The sequence below is a fragment of the Protopterus annectens genome, chromosome 8.part0, assembly GCF_019279795.1.
Source record: "Protopterus annectens isolate FY-2018-M chromosome 8.part0, PAN1.0, whole genome shotgun sequence".
Classification (NCBI taxonomy): Eukaryota; Metazoa; Chordata; order Ceratodontiformes; family Protopteridae; genus Protopterus; species Protopterus annectens.
In genome coordinates, this window is record NC_056741.1 from 667388486 (window position 1) to 667410633 (window position 22148).

The following is a 22148-nucleotide window of genomic DNA, read 5'->3' on the forward strand; positions in this document are numbered from 1 at the left end:
TGTTTGCTCTCTCAGTATAAGGTCATATGTCAGGTCCTATGACAGGTTTTAACAAAGGTTTAGAGAAATTATAATAGAATATCTAATTGCAAACCATACTTAAGATTAGTATTCAGTGCTCAAGCATTGATTTGTCAGTACGGCATGTCTAGGGTTACCTAATCTACAGCAACAGAAGTACTATTATGTCTGGTGAAATATAAATGATTTCTATTTCTGATGTAATAACAACTTAACTCACATATATTCTAGACATTGGTCTCACCCTGCCTCTTAATATCCAGTCATATATTCTCTCAAATGAAGCCAAGTATAATGGCAGATTGTGGCATCAAACATTGCATTTGGTAATTCACTTCTCATTAACTCAAAATAGTTCATGATAATAGTTTCAGGGAATTATTATAGACCAGATGGTTTAATGGTTAGGGTCTTTATTTCCCATACATAAGGTACAAGATTCGATCCTGACCTCTGACCAATGCCTGTTTGGAGTTTGCATGTTCTCCCTGTGTCTCCATTGGGTTTATCCCATGTCTGAAAAACATGCTGAGTGTTTCCATCTCAAACGCATCAATGAATGGAGCTGTGGGCAGCAGCACAGACTCTACATGGTGCTCTATAAGGGGAAGAGTTGTACAGACCATCCACTTTGGGCATCTACTGAGGTGCACAGTATCCTCAAGATAGAAGAACATGGATCACAGACTGCATGCTGTGGTAGGGCTAGCCACTTGGTGTAAAATATGGCTCTAGGTGATTCAGTCATGTTAACTAATATAGCCAAAAATCAGGGAGTACAAAAACAAACTCATATCTGCCATTATACCTTAAAGGATTTCTCAGTGATTCAGTCCAAATGTGCACTGCAGCACATTGCCTTTGCAACAAAATGGAGTTTAGGCCTTACTCTAACTAAAATTATAGAAATTTTGCCTTGTCAGTTGAAATATATATTATTATTGCTTGTGATGAAATATCAACATAATAAAGATATAATCTCAGTATGGGCTGGGCTGGATTCCATTACACTGACTAGATAACACATAAGCACATCAAATGAAAGCTGAGAATAATGTAAACTAGGACATTCTAATGGGCACCTATGTTTGTCTGTGAAGACTATCAACACGTGGATAAATCTTTGGAACAGTTTGTTGTTTTCTAGTAAATATTTGGACAACAAATCTGGACATTCAGTTGCAAACTGTAGTTAGGATGTGACATTATGTGCTAAGGCAACATAGCAGATGTTAATTTTTTGAGTTCCAAGCCACAGCTCCGTGATGGCTTCTATTTTCTTTTGTTGTGTGTAATGATGTCAAATGTTTAAAAACCTCCCTTTCAGGTCAAAATAAGTAGAAGATTTTGTGTTGTGTTATTAAATGAAAATATATTTATGATTTACTATATTATATATCTGCCCCATGAACAAAAGTAAAACTGTGCCAGTATGTTATTAACTGAATTTAATGATTAAGGGTAATGATAAGTTATAGCAATAGATTGATAACAGAACACTAAATGTGTTGTGTCTTCTTTTTGTTTCTAAAATACAACAAAGGCTAAATTTATCTCTTTTCACATTTACACTGTCCCAGTGGAATATGCTCCTTGCAACAGGGTACATATGACCTTCAACTGTGAGATAAATACAATGGCAGCAGTAATGTACTTCATTGTCTTGCTCTCAGAGACACTCTCTGCCTCTGACAGGCCATATAAATGAGTTCTCAGATGAGATCATGTACACACTCTGGCTTTCACACCCAAAATGTCTCCTCACCCTTATCTGCAATACGATGTCATTAAAACTTATGATTTGTCGTTAAGGAAGTAATTGTGTAAAACAGAAGTAAAACAATGAAAGTGTTCCTGCTAAGCTGATCAAAGCCAGCAGATGTACATCAGATTATCTTTTAAGGTCATCAGTTTATTTATTTGCATGAAGTCTATTGAAACTTGCAGGAAGGGGTAAAAAACAAAACTTGATCTAGAGAAGGAAACAGATGTTATATTAGACATCAGTGAACTCAGTCCAGGATCACATGGAACATGACGTTCACAGTGCATAATCAGACAGTAGTGCAATCCGGTTTTACAAATCACTCTTCTCTCCAGACCATGGACAAAATATGATTCATATGATTCTAACGTGTACAATGTTTATGAATACTATTTCTAAATAGTGCCCTACCATTCTGTGAACATATTAATACTTCTTCTAATTGTACTTTTTTAAATGTTAGCCTTAAACTAGAATACAATGGCAATCATTATGATTATCTGCTTTTGATTTGGTTCCTGCTTTTTTCAAATTGTTGCACATTGCAATCTCCATAAATTTACAACCTGCCGTAATATTTTTCTATATTTTGTAAACTCTGCTTATACACATCATTGGATATTTTATACATTAGTTTATTCTTATTATTATTATTTGGAAACTGATTCATTTTTTTATATAAAGAAATGTGTTTTGCACATCAGATCTATCATAATATTGTTCCTTGCAATTGCTTACAGCTGATTAAGCCTTTACCTGAGCACATGTAGCAGCACCAAACTAGGGCCAGGATTCATAGAAATATAACGCAATGTATACAGTACACAGTCAACAGGTAGTGGCAGTACACAGGGTACAGGCAGTTGTGAGTCAAAGATACTTCATCCACCAAATTACTACATAATTATAGGAAAATGAGGAATATAGCACATGTGAGATTCACAGATAATGCAAATGACAAAATTAGACATGAAGGAGAAATTCAGAAACATATAAAACAGGTACATTTTGCCACTGTTCAAACCTATTCTGAACACTGGTAATTTTGGTGTACAGGGCTATAAATTTGCTAGGAATCACAGGAGCTGTTGCAGAACAACATACAGGATCATAGGATCTTAGGAATTACTAGGCTATGGGCCCAGAGGTCCTTACATGCCTAGACAAGAATTTAGCTCATGCTCCAACAAGTCAGCACCTAAGGCCCTTGTCCAGCATTGACACAGGTGGAATCCCAGGGATGTATTTTCTGTTCCCCAGCCAGTTATCCAGGTTGTGCTTAAAATGGGTTAATGAGGTACTCTGCTTGACATGGAGAGGGAATCTATTACACAGAAGGAGCAGTCTCAGGGGACAAATCTGTCCTGCCAGCAAGTCCTGTTGATGTCACAGAACAGGTTGAGGTCGTGCGTGTGGGTTACTCGAGTGGAGCCTGACTTGTAGATATGCAGCAGTCCCATCATGGCAACATCTGAGATTGCTTTGCATGCCAGACAGAGGTCACCTCTGAGGAGTCTGTATGAGACTGAGTAGAGGGACAGGTCTATTTGACTATCTGTGTGGATTCTCCTGGTGAGGAACCTCTGTGGTCTCTCTAACTGCTGTATGTGGTTTGTGAGGTACATGCTGAAAGGGGCATTGTACTCAATAATGGGTCTTATAAGGAAAGAATACAGGAATGTTATGACCTCCTTGGCCCTCGATGAGACGCCCTTACTAATGAGGTGAGCCATGTAGAAAGCTTTCCATAAAATGGAGGCAATATGGTGGTCAAAAGTCAGTTTGCAATCAACTTGGGTGCCCAAGTCTCTCACAACTGATTGCATGCTTAGGACCTTGTTACTAATGTGATAATTTGTGGGGGTGTCACTCTCCCCAAAGGGGATGATGATGCATTTTTTGGCATTCACTTTGAGGCCATGTTTCTGGCACCAGTCATTTGTCTGGGTGATACTCTTTTGGTGTATTTCCACATCACTAGGAGAATTGATGACAGTGCCCAGCTTGCAGTCATCTGCAAACTTGGTAGGCCATAGCCCACTGGTTTTGGCCATACTATTAACTGTCATCAGACATTACATGTTGTGGCTGTCTGTGCTGTCTCAGAAGGTACTTTCAGAAATGTACATGCCAGCACATTATAGGTCAGCAGATAGAACACCAACAATGGATGAACAAGGAGATCATATGAGAGCTAGCCACCCACAAGTGTAATCAAGTAGAAGCATATATTGATCATCATATTGGACATAAAACTATATGAATGTTAGCTTTATGTCCACTAAGATGGGCAATATGTGCTTGGGGATATAAGCTAAATGAGTGTTAGCTGTCTTAGATACAGGAATGTTTCATTGAACTACAGGGGATACATTAAGCTTTTCAAAGGCATCAGCCTTGTGTATTCTATACCATGCTCTTCAACATGATGCTGCTGTGTATGAAGGAGCATATTTGAATCCCCAGGACTGCATCATGACTCCAAGGAAACGTGTAAACATTATGCTCATGTACACAGTCTATGTAGTGCCATGTCACTGCTCTACAAATGTTTGTAACACACCATTGCATGCCATGTGATATTTGAATGTGCATCATTGTGCACAAGGCTAACAGTTTGCTCCTCAAATGAACTGGTGTCATGGTCATCATATCCTCAGGTGTTGTTTAGGCAGATTCCTGCATGGTGTGACAAGGAAAGCAAGGTATTCATATTCTTGTTCTTCTTCCATAGGGACATTGCTGAGCACATTCTGAGGCGGTATTAAGGCACCTTGTTCAAGGCAGATGCCTGCCATGAGCTTTCCAGGATGGTAACTGATGCCACCAGCACCACTTCTTCTGATGAAAAGCACCAGCAGTGCTACAGTGACCTGCTGTGGTGCTACTTTGGCACTGGGAAGCAGGGGCTAGGAAAAAAGTGAGAGACGGACTTGGAAGCATTTTCATCCTTCTTCTTTGAGAGCCTCTTTTACCTGTTTACTCAGGTGCACATGCATTCTTTTATGGCATTTCAAGAGCTGCAGTAGACTGGAAAAACTTTCCCAACAGTGCAGTGCATATTCCATGTGCAGCTCTCCATTGTGTAACTGCCATTGTATGAGTACACTAGAGGTATCTTATTGTGTTCTCCTTTTCTTAGCCTTCTCTATTTTTTTTCAACAATGGCCACCAGAACTGCCTCTCAGCAGAGGAATGGAGGTCACTCTGCTGATGTTGACCTGAATGAATGACTGTTTTCTTCTGTGGCCACTTCTTAGGAGAAAAGGGTAGACAGTACTATAATTTCCAGGCATCTGTTCCAGAGGCTGGTATTATCTAAAGTGTGAAAACATCTGTATGCCCATCTTAGAATGTAGTGCCTTTTTGAATGATTTTGTGAGACAAGTGGCCAGCAAACCTCAGCTATTGGGCCAGCAGAGGACAGCTTGCCCATGATATGAGTTAAAGTGTCCATGATCTTACTCTATCCCCATTCATGTCCACCCCCCCTATTGTGCCATTTCCATATATCTTTTTGTTGTACAGCCCTTCCCATCATCATCTGTCAATCTGCATCAATCCACAGTAATCTCCCATTTTGTGTGTAAACTACCCATCTGATCTGTTTGTATACACTTCCTACTTTCTTTTTTTACTTCTGTCTTCACAATAAATTCCTATTTACCTTCACCACTAACCTTCTTTTTTGTTGCACTTGATATCTGTCTGTTTCCTTCAACCTCACTTGTCATACATTAGGATTATCCTAGTATGTTTCCTCTTCTTGTTATAGTCTCCTTTCTTACTTTTCTGTATCCTCCTTCTCCATTTCACTGATGAACTGGGTTGTCATGTTGCTGGGCTACCTCTTTACATTATCTGCAGTGGTTGCTATGCAGCACTTCATTATGCACCAGTACACATGTGAAATGTGCCTTGCTTGTCTGCATCACTGATGACTTATACCACATCACTCATGCTTGTTTGCATCATTGATCATTGACTGTGCTAGCCTAGCACTGCCATTCCCATAATGTGATAGCTGTTTTACTATGCAGCCCTGCCCTCTTTATGCCATTGCTATACACCTTCTATCCAATAAATATTTGATTGGCTTTGTGCTTTTATGTCATATTTTGCTTACTGCTTCATTCCATTTATCACTGCATAAGTGTTTGTCCATTAATCCTAGCCTAGTTGCTATCCTTCCATTATATCAGAAACCAATGTTAAGGTCAAGTTTAAATTGAATTGATATTGCTATGAATCATTCTTTGAAATGATTTAAACAGCATTTAAAATTTTCCCATGTAAGATACAAGTATGAAAGCTTTTGATAGCAATTTTGGCTGTAAATGATTCTCATTATATGTTTCCGTTCTCATAATGATACACTTGTATACCTGAAATTGCAGTAACTACACATTATGATTAATATAAAATGATTTAGTAAAACTAAAGAAAATAAATGAATGCCTGTTTCTAGAGGTTTTTAAAGGAATTACAAATTGGATCAAAGTAAGTTTTCTTATGTCTAAAAATCGCATTTGATTGATAAGACTGCATTGAAAAGCTGACTGTAAATTATATGCAGTAAAACAGAATTTATTGCTTTGGTGATAAAAATTCAAATATATATCCATTGCTCTTAGATAAAAAAATGTAAATCAGATTTGGATATTAACAAAGTGAGCAGAAAAAAATAATTAATCTAGCTCAAAAACATGAGGAAAAGGGAACAAAGGCAACTGGAGCTGTATGAAATGCACTGATGGCATAAAAGCAAACCAAGGGCATTAGTCATTCAACAGGTATCCCTATCCTCTTTAAAAGTGAGAATATCAGAATGATGTATGGTCTATTTCTACTACTGATACTGTAGTACAGCTTGGTGGCAGAGGGTGGGGGCTGGGTTATTCACTCCTAGGTTAACTTATTTTAGAAGAGAGCTTAAAATGAAGTGCTACCTAACGTGATTGCATCTTAGGTGGGTGTTTCAGACCCCATAACACATAAGTGAAAAGGAATAGGGAACATTACAATGACATTCTGGAACACATTCCTGCATTCTGTGTAAACAGCATCTTTGGTTCTCATGAATACAAGCCATAAACATAGTCCAATCAACATTGTAAGAAAACAATAAAAAAGCAAAACTGATCTAATTCTATTTCAAACGAAGGTTCTGTTACATTTTCTAACTGTATACCTATTTATCGCATCAACAAAGGCAATACTCATTCTTAAAAAAAGTAAAAGTTAGTGCTTGATAGCCTACTGAAAGAAATATCCAAGTGTTTCATGAATATATATAGCAGTGGTATATAAAGAGCTTGAGTCTACTTGGCTCCCTATTGAAATATTGGCCCTCGAAAAGTCGAGTGTTGACAAGCTAAAAAAAAAAAAAAAAACACAGGAGAAGAGCAAATGTTGAAAATTGCGCAACAACTTTAAACTGCTTTTTGCAGTTGAGCAAGCATCCCCAAACTTATATATACCAATTTTGAGATCACCATACCTTAGAAAAAAGGGAATATTCTGAGAAATGGTGTCTCAGACTTAATATATGTATGTAAGTCCATTCTTACGGCCATTAATTCTCTATATTTCAGGACTCTCTCTAGCAGGTCCCAGCATTTCAAATAGTTGCAGTCTATTCATGTCAATGGAAAAGGCAATTCATAATATTAATCATTTTAGCAATTAGGGCACTGAAGGCATTTCTTCCAGAAATAACCATTAATTAGCATATTTTATCAAACTCATAATGCTCATTTGCTCTGCTTCTCCGTCCTGTAAAAAAAAAAACCTTGATTGAGGCTTTCTTTTCAAAGCTTCTACCTAAGTGCCACTGCAATATGCCCTCCTTTATGGCAGCTGTGAAGGCATGATACCCAGTCTGCTCATCCCTGCACTGCAGAAACACGTAATGTTTTACAAATAAGGAAGACGTTGAATATTTAATGTTGTTCTTCTGATGCGGATATTCTAATAATGTCTAATTTGCTGCTACATTTAAGTCAGGAACTTAACATGCTGTCATTCTAACTATGGACACATTGTTAAGCTACAGAAATGTATTTCTGACTTGTAAATCCATGATGAAATAGAACAAGTTGTGTCAGGTAATACATATTTTTGAAGTAGATGCCACATGTATGACGCCAAGTAAGTCAATAATAATAACCTTGATGATTATATAACAATGTGTAAACATGTAAAAATAAAGCAGGTAGCAAATAAGGTGTAGTGGACCAGGTCTCAAATGCAAAGCTTTTAAGCAGGCTTGATGAATCAAGTATAATTTTTGCAGTTGTATTGTTTTTCTGTGTCTGTTTCACTTTGATTGACATTGATTATAAAGAAAAATGTAAATTATATTGATGTGAGACAATTGTGAAATAAAATGAATCTAATCTTAGAAGATGAGAAATGCAAAGATAATTATACAAGTACTATAATTCTTGAAGTGTACAAGTAGCATAAAATAATGTGAGTTATAGCTTTCTTTTACCTTTATCGGAAGATAATAGAGAACTGTAACAAAGGCAAACATAAAATGATAACAGATAGCTAATCAGCTTAATGCATATGACATCACTATTTTTAAATGTTATCATTTCATTAAGAAAGAAATAATGAACTCCACAAAGAGTGTAATGTGAAAAATAAAGTGTTCTCAGCCTCTGTGAATGAAACTGAATGTGACTGATCGTATAATGTGGACCTGAAAACACTGGTGTAAGATGCATATTATGTTCATGTGCATGATACCACAAACATTTGCAGAACAAAACAAAAAACACCACTGCATTGCTCTGTTTTCTTGCTTTTGTAGCCCTTGTTCATAGGTTCATAGTTTAGTACTAGGCTATCTACCCTTACGGGCCATTTTAAGCCTAGTCAATTACCCCAAGTGAGACTCAAACCCTGCTCCATGTGTCTGTAAGGTAAACACCTTAACCATTGTGCATTTTTGTTTGACCAGTGTCTATGTTTTTTTAAATCTTTTTACTTCCTCAAGACATGCAGTAGCTTAAAGCATACCAAGCCTTACTACTCATTTTTACACTTTCTACTTTATTCCAGTATACAAAAGGCTTGTCATTTTAATTCATGCCAGTGCTTGTTTAATAATTTAGCTGCAGTTTTATCTATCTGAAATCCTGAGAATAACCAGACTACAACTTGTTTGTCTTTTCCCGGTTAGGGGTCGCCACAGTGGAACTCCAGTCTGCTAATGATTGGCAGTTGATTTTTATAGTACCAAGTTGCCAGCCCAACCTTCAGTGAAGGCATGTCCATTCACACATGTCTTTCAGAGGCCACTCGACCGTGAGAAAGACATGCAGACTCCACACAGAAAGCACTCCAGTCAAGAATCAAACAGGAGAACCTCTTGCGGTGAGGTAACAACACTACCGCTGTACCACCGCAGATACAGATTACAAGAATGCTTCCAAATGTGTGACTTGATGTTACGAGAAAGAGAAAGAGAAGGAAAGAGCAAGAGAGATAGAGAGGCAGTAATTGTTGTTGAGTGAAAATATTTTATCAGCTTTTAGTTAGAATTCATTTAGCAAATTGCCAAAATAATGGTGTAGCCTCAAAAACATTTTTTTAAGAATTATTTTCTTTTTGTCTCTGATAATACTTAAGGATTATTAGACACAGATGCTTCTTGAATGAGCAATTTAACATTTTTATCTCATGACCATTTTCAGAGGACGGTGGTGAAAACAATGCTCTGAGTGCAATGCCAGCACCTATGTCAAAGAGGATTTACCATAGGCTGCACCCTAAGTGAGTAGGTCTGAATAGTCAGCAGACTGAGAAGGAGGGAGTGATGCGCTGAAACTGATTCACCCATCTCAAGGGGCCAGTGGAGGGCAGAGTCTAACAGAGGAGACAAGGGCCCCATTATGACAGAAGCATAATGCACTACACTCATGAAGCATTGCAGGTGTACATGGAAGTATATGTGCGTACACAGAAAGCCCTAAATAGCAAGAACTGCAGGTTTCTACTGAGATTGCACATGGGAGGGAAAATTGGTGAATACATAAAAAAAATCATTCGTTTATATAGAACAAAAATGACATGTTCTCACATGGAATTCTAAATGAATTAAAGCAAAATCACATTTATACAATACAAATCGGAGACATGCACATATTTATTTATTTATATTTGTTTACCGGAGGAGTACACTAATTAATATTGGCCAGTTTCCGTTTCAGTCTAAATGTACATTAAAATATAACTTACAGTCTGTGCAAAGTATCACACAGTGTATACCACTAATACAGCAACCACCAAACAAAATGGACTGTATAAATGAAAAACAACCAAAGGCTACCAGAAAATATTTATTATAAATGCACTCTATCCAGCACATTGGCAAATAACCTTTAAGGAGTTATACATAAAACAGACAACTGCATCTTATATAATACAAAATCCTTAAAACAATAACCAGTCAATAATACAATCAATCTAAATCAGATACTTCCAATTTAAATCAGAATTCAATCCAAAAGGCAGAAATGTATTGAATTTCAGAATAAAAACAGATTATTTATATAAATGTTTGTCCTTTAAATAGCAAGGTGCTAGAGAGAGTGCATATATAATAAATATTTTCCAGTAGCCTTTGGTTATTGTTTATTTATACGCTAATTCATATTAAGTACATGATCATATCAAGTCTCAGTAAATTAGAAATAACAAAATAAGTGCATTTGTTAACATTATGCAATTCTGAAATCAGCTAAAAATGAAAATGATAAAACCATAAATTATTAATTGCTGTCAAATCAACAAAGCAGTTACTGATGATACAGGATAAAAGTAGCAGAAAGTACCGATCTACATAAGGGAGATACAAAACACCTCAGGGAAATGGTATGTAAATTCAGGAAGATGGTAAGATGAACATGGCAGAAGAGTGTCTTGGTAGCTCCAAGTGTTCTGGAGGACTTTAAAGAGTGATTTTGTTCATGAATAAATAAAATAAAATAATAGAATAAAAAAACTACAATCCACTCTGCTACAGGCCCCATGAAGGCTCAGTGTCTCTCCAACCTAACACCACTCTTAAGTATTCAACTCCGGTACCACCTTTAACATTCCTATAAGAAAAGTGCAGTCCGGGTCTGAACTGTCTGCAAACAGCTACAGTTAACTTTGAACCTAACACCACTCTTAAGTATTCAACTCCGGTACCACCTTTAACATTCCTATAAGAAAAGTGCAGTCTGGGTCTGAACTGTCTGCAAACAGCTACAGTTAACTTTGAACCTAACACCACTCTTAAGTATTCAACTCCGGTACCACCTTTAACATTCCTATAAGAAAAGTGCAGTCCGGGTCTGAACTGTCTGCAAACAGCTACAGTTAACTTTGAACCTAACACCACTCTTAAGTATTAAACTCCGGTACCACCTTTAACATTCCTATAAGAAAAGTGCAGTCCGGGTCTGAACTGTCTGCAAACAGCTACAGTTAACTTTGAGTATGTGTCTAACTGTTTGAGCCAATATTCATTTTCCCCTGGAGAGCACTCTGCTTTGGCTTGTAAGCAGCCCCGCCACCACCACCACACACACACACACTTCTTCCGCTTTCTCTTATTCCCTTCTGTTAGCAAATAGTATCCATAACTGATCGATACTGTGTGTTTGTTTATTTAAACTATACCATGGTAGCCTACTGATACAAGGTTATCCTGGTTTTCCACCTGAGAAATTAAGACAAGACTTACAGTTTCAGAGCAGTCCTTGGTCAATTGTGATTGTTCTTAACACATACTTGTCTTGCTTTGGCTCATTAGCAGCAGTACAAAGAACTGCCTACTCACACCCTTGTTCTCCCCTCCCCTTCCCTGTTTATTACCTTAAGACAATCCCAGAGTTGATAAATATTACCTGTGGCAGGCACCATTTGTAAAACTACAATCCACTCTGCTACAGGCCCCATGAAGGCTCAGTGTCTCTCCAGTAAGTGTTTTACAACTGTAAATGCCTATTTATGTTGAATTGTATTAGACATTTTACAACTGTATATGTTTATGTTGAATTTCAAGCCTGCACTCCAATCTGCTTACTTACACTATCAGACTATTTACCCCACTCATAGGACCAAAAACTGGGACTGGGTTAGCCCCGCTCCGCCTCGCTCCCTGCCCCTTATCCCACCCGCCCCACTGTGTCTACATTTATAGCCACTAGGCCACACCCCTACTTCCTCTCCAACCTACACAACTTCCTCTCCAATTTCCTCCCCCACCACTTTACTGTTTAACCACTACTATTCCTCTGAAGCACATTGACCCCACCCATTGATGACATATAACATGTCTATAAATAATTATAAACTCCTTCCTCTTATCTTACCACTCTTAATTCTGCCATACTTTCTTACTAGCTATGAAAATCTCACATTCATAGGTTTCTCTTATCCAAAATGCAAAACCAAGACCCCCCTACCTCCACTGACTGTGGAACTTGCCCACTACTACACTACCCCAAAAATGATAAATTCCAACCACTTGCTTCTAAAAAAACCACTCCAATCAACACCAAAATCCAAATATGAACTAAAACTACTATTCAAAGTTATTAGACTACTAGCGTATCTAAGAAAAAACATAACCAAAGATGGGGACATCCATCCTAATCCAGGCCCAACCTTAACTCAAAATCCTACCAGCCCACCACTCTCCCACCGACTGGTCAACTCCCTCCTAATATGCCACTTAAACATTAGAAGCCTAAACAATAAGATACATAGCCTGCATGCTGTACTAGCCACATACCTCCCCAACATAATGTGTCTATCTGAAACATGGCTCCGGCCATCAACCAAAGACAATGAGATCCGCCTCCTGGTTACAATATACTTAGGGCAGATAGAGTAAAGAAAAGAGGAGGTGGAATAGCCGTCTTATATAATAGCACACTTAACATCATAACTAACCCTATACAACCACCCCAGGTCTCTAACGCTGAAATACTAGCTCTAAAAATTCTACTAAATAATCATAAGGGCAATAACCTAATTGTCACCTATATTCCCCCTGGGAACAATGTAGAAACACTAGAGGTCATTCTACATTGGATAGCCAACAACTACCCTCAAGAAACCATTGTCCTGGGCGATGTTAATATCGACTGGAACCAATGCACAGCACAGTCCAACCCCATCCCTGTTAACCTACATGGATTCTCTCAGATAATATCATCTACCACATGTACAGGTAACAATAACCAAAAAGAGAGTATACTAGACTGGATACTCACCAACAGTCATCCCCAGAACTATATGTCTGGAACTCTCCCTAATGATCTTAGTGATCACCTGCTCACATACATCATGAAAGACAAAAATAATTGTACAAGCTTACCTATTTATAGGTCTATCAGATCCAAGAAAAACTTTGACCCAACTAAATTTCAACTTGAACTCAAATCATGTAACTGTGCAAAACTAAAGTTCCTTCCCCTTGATGAGGCAGTGTCATCATTTAACAATTCATTCCTTACTATACTTGACTCGCATGCCCCTAAACACTCAATAAGAATTAAAACTCAACTAGCACCCTGGCTAACAACAGACACCAAAACCAAAATAACAATTAGAGACAAAGCGTGGGATAAATGGCGCACTACCAAACTACCCCTAGATCGTATCAAATTCCAACAACTTAGAAATGAGACTAAACAAGCCATCATACTAGATAAGAAAAATTACTTCTACAATCTGCAACATAAACATCAGAATAACCCTCAAAAGTACTGGGCAGGCATAAATAAACTTCTCCAACCAGGCAAATCCACTACTCCGACCCCAGGAACATTATCTGACAAGAGCCAAGAAGATATAGCCAATTCATTCAATACTTTCTTCACAGAAACCATCCAGTCATTAGCTAACCAACTTTCTCCTCCCCACACTTCTATAAACACTATACCCGACTCACCACTCTCTTTTAACTTCCAGCCAGTGTCCACATCCTTTATCAGATCCCTTTTGAAAAAAACTGAAGCCAACCACCCTTTCAGCCGATCTTCTGCCGGCTGAATACCTGCAAATTGCTGCAGATGTCATAGCCTACTCTATCTCAATCCTAATTAACAGAACCATAACCGAGGCCTCAATCCCCTCAATTTGGAAAATATCCTATGTTATTCCACTCCACAAAGGAGGTTCATCCACAGAACTATCCAACTATAGACCTATAGCCTTACTATCACCACTTGCCAAAATTATGGAAAAGTGCATGCACAACCAACTAATGCTGTATCTAACCCAAAATAAACTACTCACAGACTCTCAACATGGATTCAGACCCCATCATAGTGCAACCACTGCCCTCCTCTCTTTTACTGAAAACATTAATCTTAACCGGAATAATAAAAAAATATCCTCCGCTCTCTTCCTGGACCTATCAAAAGCCTTCGATATGGTAAACCATCAGTTACTTCTATATACTTTAAAAACCCTGTATCTAGATACTCCAGCCCTTGACTGGTTTCAAGCTTACCTCACTGGGAGACAACAAGCAGTAATGTGGCAAAACAAGCTCTCCTGCCTACTACCAAATACCATAGGAGTTCCTCAAGGTTCCATATTAGGACCTCTCCTCTTTTCAGTCTTCATAAACGACATCCAAACAGTCATCCCTGAAGCCACCTGCATTCAATATGCAGATGACTCGACTATAATATGTTCCAATGCCTCTCTTGCAAATCTACTAACTACCACACAACATAGCTTCCCCAAAGTCAAAAACTGGCTTGCCAACCATCTCCTGATCTTAAATCCAAACAAAACCAAGTTACTTCTCTTCTACCCAACCAATAGATCTCCAACTGAAAACTTCACTATAAAATCCAATAATGGGACCATCATCTCCCCAGACACCTATACAAAGCTATTAGGAGTAAACATTGACAATAAACTCAGATTTGATATACATATCAACCAAGCCATTAAGTCAGTCAACAAGAAACTTGGGACCCTATATAGAATTAAAGCCTTCCTTATCCCGAATGCCAGGGTGGCCACAGCCCGTTCACACCTTCTCTCTACCCTACTATATGCCTCTCCTGTCCTCACTCACCTTAACAAATCTGATCTGGCCAAGCTCTCATCCTGCTATAATCACATTGCCAGGTTCGTTACAGGCCTACCCTACAGAACACACCACTGTACTAACCTGAAAAAGCTTGGATGGATAGAATTCCCACACCTTCTTCACCAGTCCCAACTCATAGAGGCCTTCAAAATCCTTAAACAACCTGAGAATACCCCAGCACTAAAAATCTTAATGACTCCCTACTCCAATCTAAGCTGCCTTCACTCAGCAAACAGACTCCTTGTCCAAACAACTAAATCTCTCAACCTAGGTGGTGACGCTATTTGCCAACACCACTGGTAAAATATGGAACTCTCTCCCAAATAACATCACGCTTGCAACTTCTCTAAGTCAATTCAAAAATAGTCTAAAACTCCACTTCAAGTCACACTGGCTATGTCCTTGCTCAAACCCAGACTAGCTCTGTGCCATTAACTAAAACATAAACAACTAGCTAAGATGATAAGTACTTTGTATACTGTGATAAAGAAATATGTATCCTGTCTAACTCTATGTCATTATACTGCCTACCGTCATTGCTAATATGTTATTAATGTTACATTTGTAGTAATCTCAGAAATAGTAATGGCAGTCTTGTACTTGTATGTAAATAGCCTATGTTTTTGTTAAGTTCTTTCAGCTCATTTACTGTACCTAATTATCAATGTAACTCTGTTGGAGCTTTTCTCCCCGGGCCTCCGCTGAAAAAGGACATGTATCCAGTCGGACCATCCCGGTTAACAAATGTAAAATAAAAATAATAAAATAATATGTTATTATGACATGATTAATTAAAGCAATGGCCACCAGTCAGTATGTTTAAAATGTTTTTGACATTAGCATGTGTATTGCTCTGCTATGTTGTACTACACCTAATAAATTTAGTTTGCCTTACCATGAGTGGCCGAAACAGCCTTGAAGCAGCTCAGAGACTGTTCTAGAACTGATCGAAAGAAGTGTAAATGCCTAGTTCATAAATGGCACATTCTTCTGACTTCTGAATGCATATCAGCCTTACATAGTATTATACTGTAAAACCTGACAATGCTCTGTGTTTTGGCAAAAACTACCTGTTTCTATGAAAAGAACCACATGGTGCTGAGGCTTCTAGTACCCCATAACAATAAGGCCTGCAGCAAACCATTGTCATATCAATGATAGTACAGTTTTTTCTCATTCAAAGGTTGTAATCTTTGCATGCTTCTTGGTGCTTATATTGACTGCACCCTTCCCTCCCTCCTTCCTTCTTGGCTTCTGAATGCCCATATTTTACTTTTATTTGTTAAGTTTTTATATGTCCATTTAGGTCAACAAAGCTAAACCACATTAGCTATAGACATGCCATGTTTCAGACTTGTTATGACTCATCAGTACACCTTAGGTGGATTGTTTGGCTATACTTTAAAAACACAGGGTTAAAACTCTTTAGGATGTCTATAAACATTAAGGTGCCTGCCAAATATTCCAAAGAACATCCAAGCAAAGGGTCAAAAGGTTATACAGACAAACCATTCAGTTAAAACTGCAAGAAAGGCTCAGGAAAGATGAGCTTTCAGTGTGTAATACCCCACTTCATAAAGTATAGCTGAATGATCCACTTATGCAGCTGTGGCATTGTTTCAGGTCTAGGCTAGACATCAGCAAGTTTAAGTATGTCACCTGTAGTCTGAAATACAAAAACAGTAGGCTTACCCTAGATGACCATTTATTTTAAGCACAGCACCTGAAATCTAGAATATGATAAAAAAGCCTACTCATGATAAGGGTATTTTTGTTTTAATATAATGCCTGAGGTATGCAATATAGAAATTGGATCTGCCAATAAATATCAAGCATTCTGGTGCAAATGAATACATTTGTAATCAAAAGACTACAAGTGGGTATTTCTATAAATGTATATGCTGTAAACTGGAAAGCTTTCAATATGTCTTAAGTGGGCTGCTATGCTCCCACACCCTCCTATCTAATGCTGTCACCTCAAAGGTTGCCATCCCTATGAGAAAAGTCAAATACTTATTTTTGCACAAAAAAATCAGTATTTGCATTTTCTGTTTTATTGAACAAACACAGAGGACAGTAAAGTTTTCAAAATAAAATGATCAGATTTTTATAATTCCAGCACAGGTGATTTGACAGTAGAAAAAGTGCTACATTAATGTCACTCATGAAGAGAGGTGGAAAGTTAAGAATACACTGTAATGTCACCAGCTGCCAGCAATGTGATGAAAATATATACATAAAATCAATTGTGTATCATTATATATAATTGTATAACGCTGATGAGATGTGTTTTCTGTTCAGAAAAGTCAGTCGCAAAACATAAGGAAAATTTACAGTGTGCCATCAGGGGAAAGTATTTATTCATAATTTATTCTTTATTTTTTTAGATTTGTACAGCATGGATCTTAGCAGATTTGAGCTTCCTTAAATCTTACTTTTGATGCAAAGGATGGATTTGCTATGTAGCCCATCCAGTAACTCCACAGTTCACCATTGTGAAACATACCTTAATGCCGCACAATTCTGTTTACAGAGTAATGTGGTTTATTATTTCACATTTATTTTACCAGAATAACTATTGGTATTGAAAAGCATGAGGAAACTACACAGGTAGAAGCAGGTATAGAAACATGAACTATTGCCTGCAAGCTGCAGTTGTACAAACATTGTTCCGGTATTAAGAACATTAGTTGAACTCACTGTATTTGTTTCAGTTGCACAAGAAAATATGATGGAAAAGAAAGCATATTATAATGTGCTTGTATACAAGGTGTAACTGTGAGAAAAACAGCATGTCCCATTTAAACTCTGCAACTGATTTTTTAATATTTTTTTAAATATTATATGGAACTAAAACAAATATTAAAAAAATTGTTCCTTTATTTTATACATCTTTTATCCTCCTCAGCTTTGGCCATCCAGCTCTTCCAGCTCACATTAAAACATTACATTCTTACTATCTTGAATGATCATTTTATACCCCACAGAATTCTAAGGGACCCTATACATACAGGGAAAATTTGGATTTTTCAGGTACTCCATCGTATGTCACTGGAAGGAAAGAGCGTGTGAACTGGGATTAAGTAAACCATTGTGCACGATCAGTTTTGCTGCTCTAATCTCCAGCCCCCTGACAATTTGTGTGAGTGCCAAAAATCATGCATCACTGGGCTCAACTCTGCATGTTTTCTCATACCAAGAACTCAGTTACATCGCATATGTTGCCTGAGTTTTCACCACTGTTCCCCTGTTGCTGCAACAGCACTACCCATCGACCTCCATGTGGCAGTGATACAGCAGAGGCTTCTGCCCCCCCCCCCCCACACACACACGGGATATCCAATATCTGTGCTCAGTCCCATTTTCACAGGCTGACATTTCATGTGTCTTTAGCTCTGAACAAACTGTAATACAGTGAGGTCCTCATACCTCTGCATCATAGAGCTATCTTAAAGCCACTGTTGTTTTATGGTGTGTCATGGAATTAATTTATACATTGGCATTTAATATTGATTCACATAATCAGAAATTCAGCCCCACAACTATTAATAGGATAAGTACCTGTACTGTTTCTGGTCCTGAATTGTAAACTGTGAGTGTATATAGCAAATCAATCTGATAGCTTGACAATACTATTTGTAATGGCTTCTAAATAGCAAGCATAAGATTATGCTTGTAGAATTATTAGTTTGCTCGATAATTGTTCCATCATTACAATGTGTAGGAAACTCATATAGTTGTCTGTATTTAGATTAGATAAGCACATTGTTTAATTTAAAACAAAACTGCATTTTTACAAGAAGGAAACCACAATGAATTTACTGTTGATAAACTGACACTGAATTGATGAAGTTACAATAAGATGTAATATATGTTCATCATTGCCTTTCTCTGTAATGAAATAAGCAGCTTAAAAGGGCCCTTACCTTAAATAAATGGGAATGAAAATTATTATTAACTAAGTTCATGTAGTATGTCATATTATCATACATTATCATATGTTTTAAATGAAATGGCAGGATCAACTCAGGAAAAAAATATCATCTAAACTGTGTTTATATTTCTCTCTTTGTATTGTAACCCATTCACTTAGATTATATCCCTGTATCTGCACACCATCCTTTCTACAAAATGTATGTGCTGAATCTTCTAGTTGCAATGGCAAAAAATATTTTTCTGAAAGGTACATTTTTTTTTAATTTGGAATTAATCATGAAAAGCTTGTATTGCATGTTTTTTTCTTTATGCATGTACTGTTTACATTTCACACCATGCAGATCTTTGTAATGAAGCACATATGCAGCTTTTTATGTCTTCAGATGTGTTACATAGATAAACCTTCAGGAAAACAGTTCTATATACAGCTTTATGCAATCATGTGTGTGTGTGTGTGTGTGTGTGTGTGTGTGTGTGTGTGTGTGTGTGTGTGTGTGTGTGTATGTGTGTGTATGTGTGTGTGTGTGTGTGTGCGTGTGTGTGCGTGTGTGTGCGTGTGTGTGTGTGTGCGGTGTGTGTGTGTGTGTGTGTGTCTGTGTGTGGTGTGTGTGTGTGTGTGTGTGTGTGTGTGTGTGTGTGTGTGTGTGTGTGTGTGTGTGTGTGTGTGTGGTGTGTGTGCGTGTGTGTGTGTGTGTGTGTGTGTGTGTGTGTGTGTGTGTGTGTGTGTGTGTGTGTGTGTGTGTGTGTGTGTGTGTGTGTGTGTGTGCGCGTCTGTGTGTGTGTGTGTGTGTGTGTGTGTGTGTGTGTGTGTATATACAAAAGAGGGCTATTTTTCCTCTCTAAAAAGTGCTTGAATTATACAGATTTGAGTCATGTATTTGTTTGATAGTTAACTTTTCTCTGAGTTCAGTAAAAAAGGGGAAAATAAAATGTTTGATTTTTTCTGTAAAAAATACATATCTAACTTTTTCCCAAGTGATTTATTTTATTTTATTTTACATTTGTTGATTGGGAAAGTCCATCTGGACACTTGCCCATTTTCAGCGGAGGCCAGGGAAGAAAAGCTCCATATATTTTTATTTATTTTTTTTTTTGCCATTTGCTTTCTTTTTATCATTTTGCACTCGCACAATCTCTTAACATGGCCCATTTTTATAACATCTTTATTTATTTTTTTTATTTTACATTATATATTGGAAGGGGATTAATTTAAGTATCAAGGGTGTAGGGTGTACAGGTCGCTACATCGAGGTGAAGAGGAGTTTTATATATCATTAAACATTAAATTCACAGAAATATGCTTTTACAATTTTTGACCATGTTGTATGCATGTGTGTTAGAATGTGGAGTATTTTGGAGATCTATATATGAATACAAAAGCATATTGGAGTTCTAAATTATCATAAATCACCAAAATATTTTTTATTACGGCAGCCTAATCTTCTGCAGTGGAACTCCTGATTTGCACATATGACATGTTTTTTTTATTAGTGAATATCACACTTTGTTTTTTCTTACCTGTAACGGAAAGCCATGTCCCATTACCAAAGACATTCAATGCAATGCTGCATCCTGAACAAAAATACATTCCAGTAGAATTTGCTTTTACATTACGGATTGTCAATGAGCAGTTTCGTTCTAAACGTTCACTTGGAGTAGAATATTTTCTGTCAGATATTATCTGCTGAAAAGAAGCCATCGGATATTGTACATACCACATCATGTCATAACAATAAGCAGAGCCCCTCTCGGTGATGCAGCTGAGTGTGACAGATTGCCCAATGTTAACTTTTACAAAGTGGGGCAGTTGTACTGGCTGGGCCATCAAAACTAAAAGAACAAAAAGAAAATTATAAGTGTTAATATCCTTCCTGTGATACTCTTATTTTAATAAATAGTTATACACTCTTATCTAGCAAGCCAGCAAATTATAAAAGTGAATGTGTTTCATAATCAGTTAATATTTCTCATTAGGAATCTGGCTGGAACCTTTAAGCCAAATGAGGATAATTTCATTTACCTGTGAAGCAAACAAATAACAGCAATATGGCGCCAAGCATGATGAACAATGAATGCATCTCATACAGCAGGCACATGGAACTGTACGTTATAAAGTCCTTCAGTGCTCACTTGCACAGCATAAGAGGTCATGGGTATTAAGGTTGTTTTGTGTCAAAATGTGGCTTTCAGTTAAAGCTATGAGGTTTTCTTAGCAAATATTTCATATTTCCTGTTCATTCTTATTTGTTTATCTGATCACTTATAACAAAGTTAACAGTTTATTACTTGTAAGCAGATAGTCTAACATAAAAATTACAACCAAACTAAAGTTGTGGTTAGCATTAATTTTAATTAATTGTGGTTAATTTGAATTAGTTAGTCTAATATTACATCACTGCATAACCTATCACAAATAAAAGCAATAGACTGCAAGCCTGGGAGCGTAATACTGATGTAATGATGTGTAGAGTATTAACACATGACACAAAACATATTTTCTTTAAAATTTGAGATTGGTTCTTATCTTGTGGTTCATGTTGCACCATTTCTAATAAATGACTTCTGCTATATTGGTTTAGAATATAATTGAATCTCATGAAATATTGCTCAATATGATGGAAGAGGATAGAAATACAGTTTCATTTCACTGCACCAATGTTATCCACGGTACTTTTATGGCACACATCATAATAAGACTGTGAACATACTTGTTGCACCCAAGAATGTGAACATTTTTTATGCCATGCTTATCTTAATAAGACTTTAAATCACTGACCCTTTCAGTTCTCAAGGCCCCAAGATCTAAACAGAGCACCGGAATTATTTCACTATGTCTCAACAAACTTTAATCAGATTACTTAGACTGATAAAAAATAAATAAATGAGACATTGATGCAGACTTTCTATTTTCTTGCAGAGTGACTCTGACAGCTGTTACAGCTCTTCATCAGGGACTTTTATGTCACTTTTCTATTATTAAAAATCTGCCCCATGTAGAATGTGCTCATTTTCACATTTTAAGTAAAAAATCTAGACCTTTGTGACTAGTATATAAATTCCAGTTTCATAATTTTATCAAGCAAATGTGCAGCTTTTTTAAATGTGCCCCGGCATTCATGAAGCTCAGCGCAAGGCCGGTGTTAGGCCTGCACCAACAGGGTGGTGTGTAGATGGAGTAGTAGCACCGTAAGCATATTAATGAAGGCGTTCTGCTGCCACAGCCACGTGCATAGGAAACGAGCGTGAGTGCATGGGGCGTGTCGAAGTGCAGCAGGGGGGCGTGGAAATGTTGGCTGTCAACATGCA

General features: G+C 37.4%; 1 protein-coding gene across 1 annotated transcript in view; it reads right to left on the minus strand.

Moving 5' to 3' along the window:
- Window positions 1–20982, minus strand: part of LOC122808042 (immunoglobulin alpha-2 heavy chain-like) — a 44127-nt gene extending 23145 nt beyond the window's left edge. The window contains exons 1-2 of the mRNA XM_044079029.1: window positions 20863–20982; window positions 20361–20672 (exon numbers count right to left, since the gene is read on the minus strand). Of these exons, the coding sequence (XP_043934964.1) occupies window positions 20361–20672; window positions 20863–20938 (388 nt within the window). The 5' untranslated portion in view covers window positions 20939–20982. The remainder of the gene's footprint in view (window positions 1–20360; window positions 20673–20862) is intronic.
- Window positions 20983–22148: the final 1166 nt, after the last annotated feature.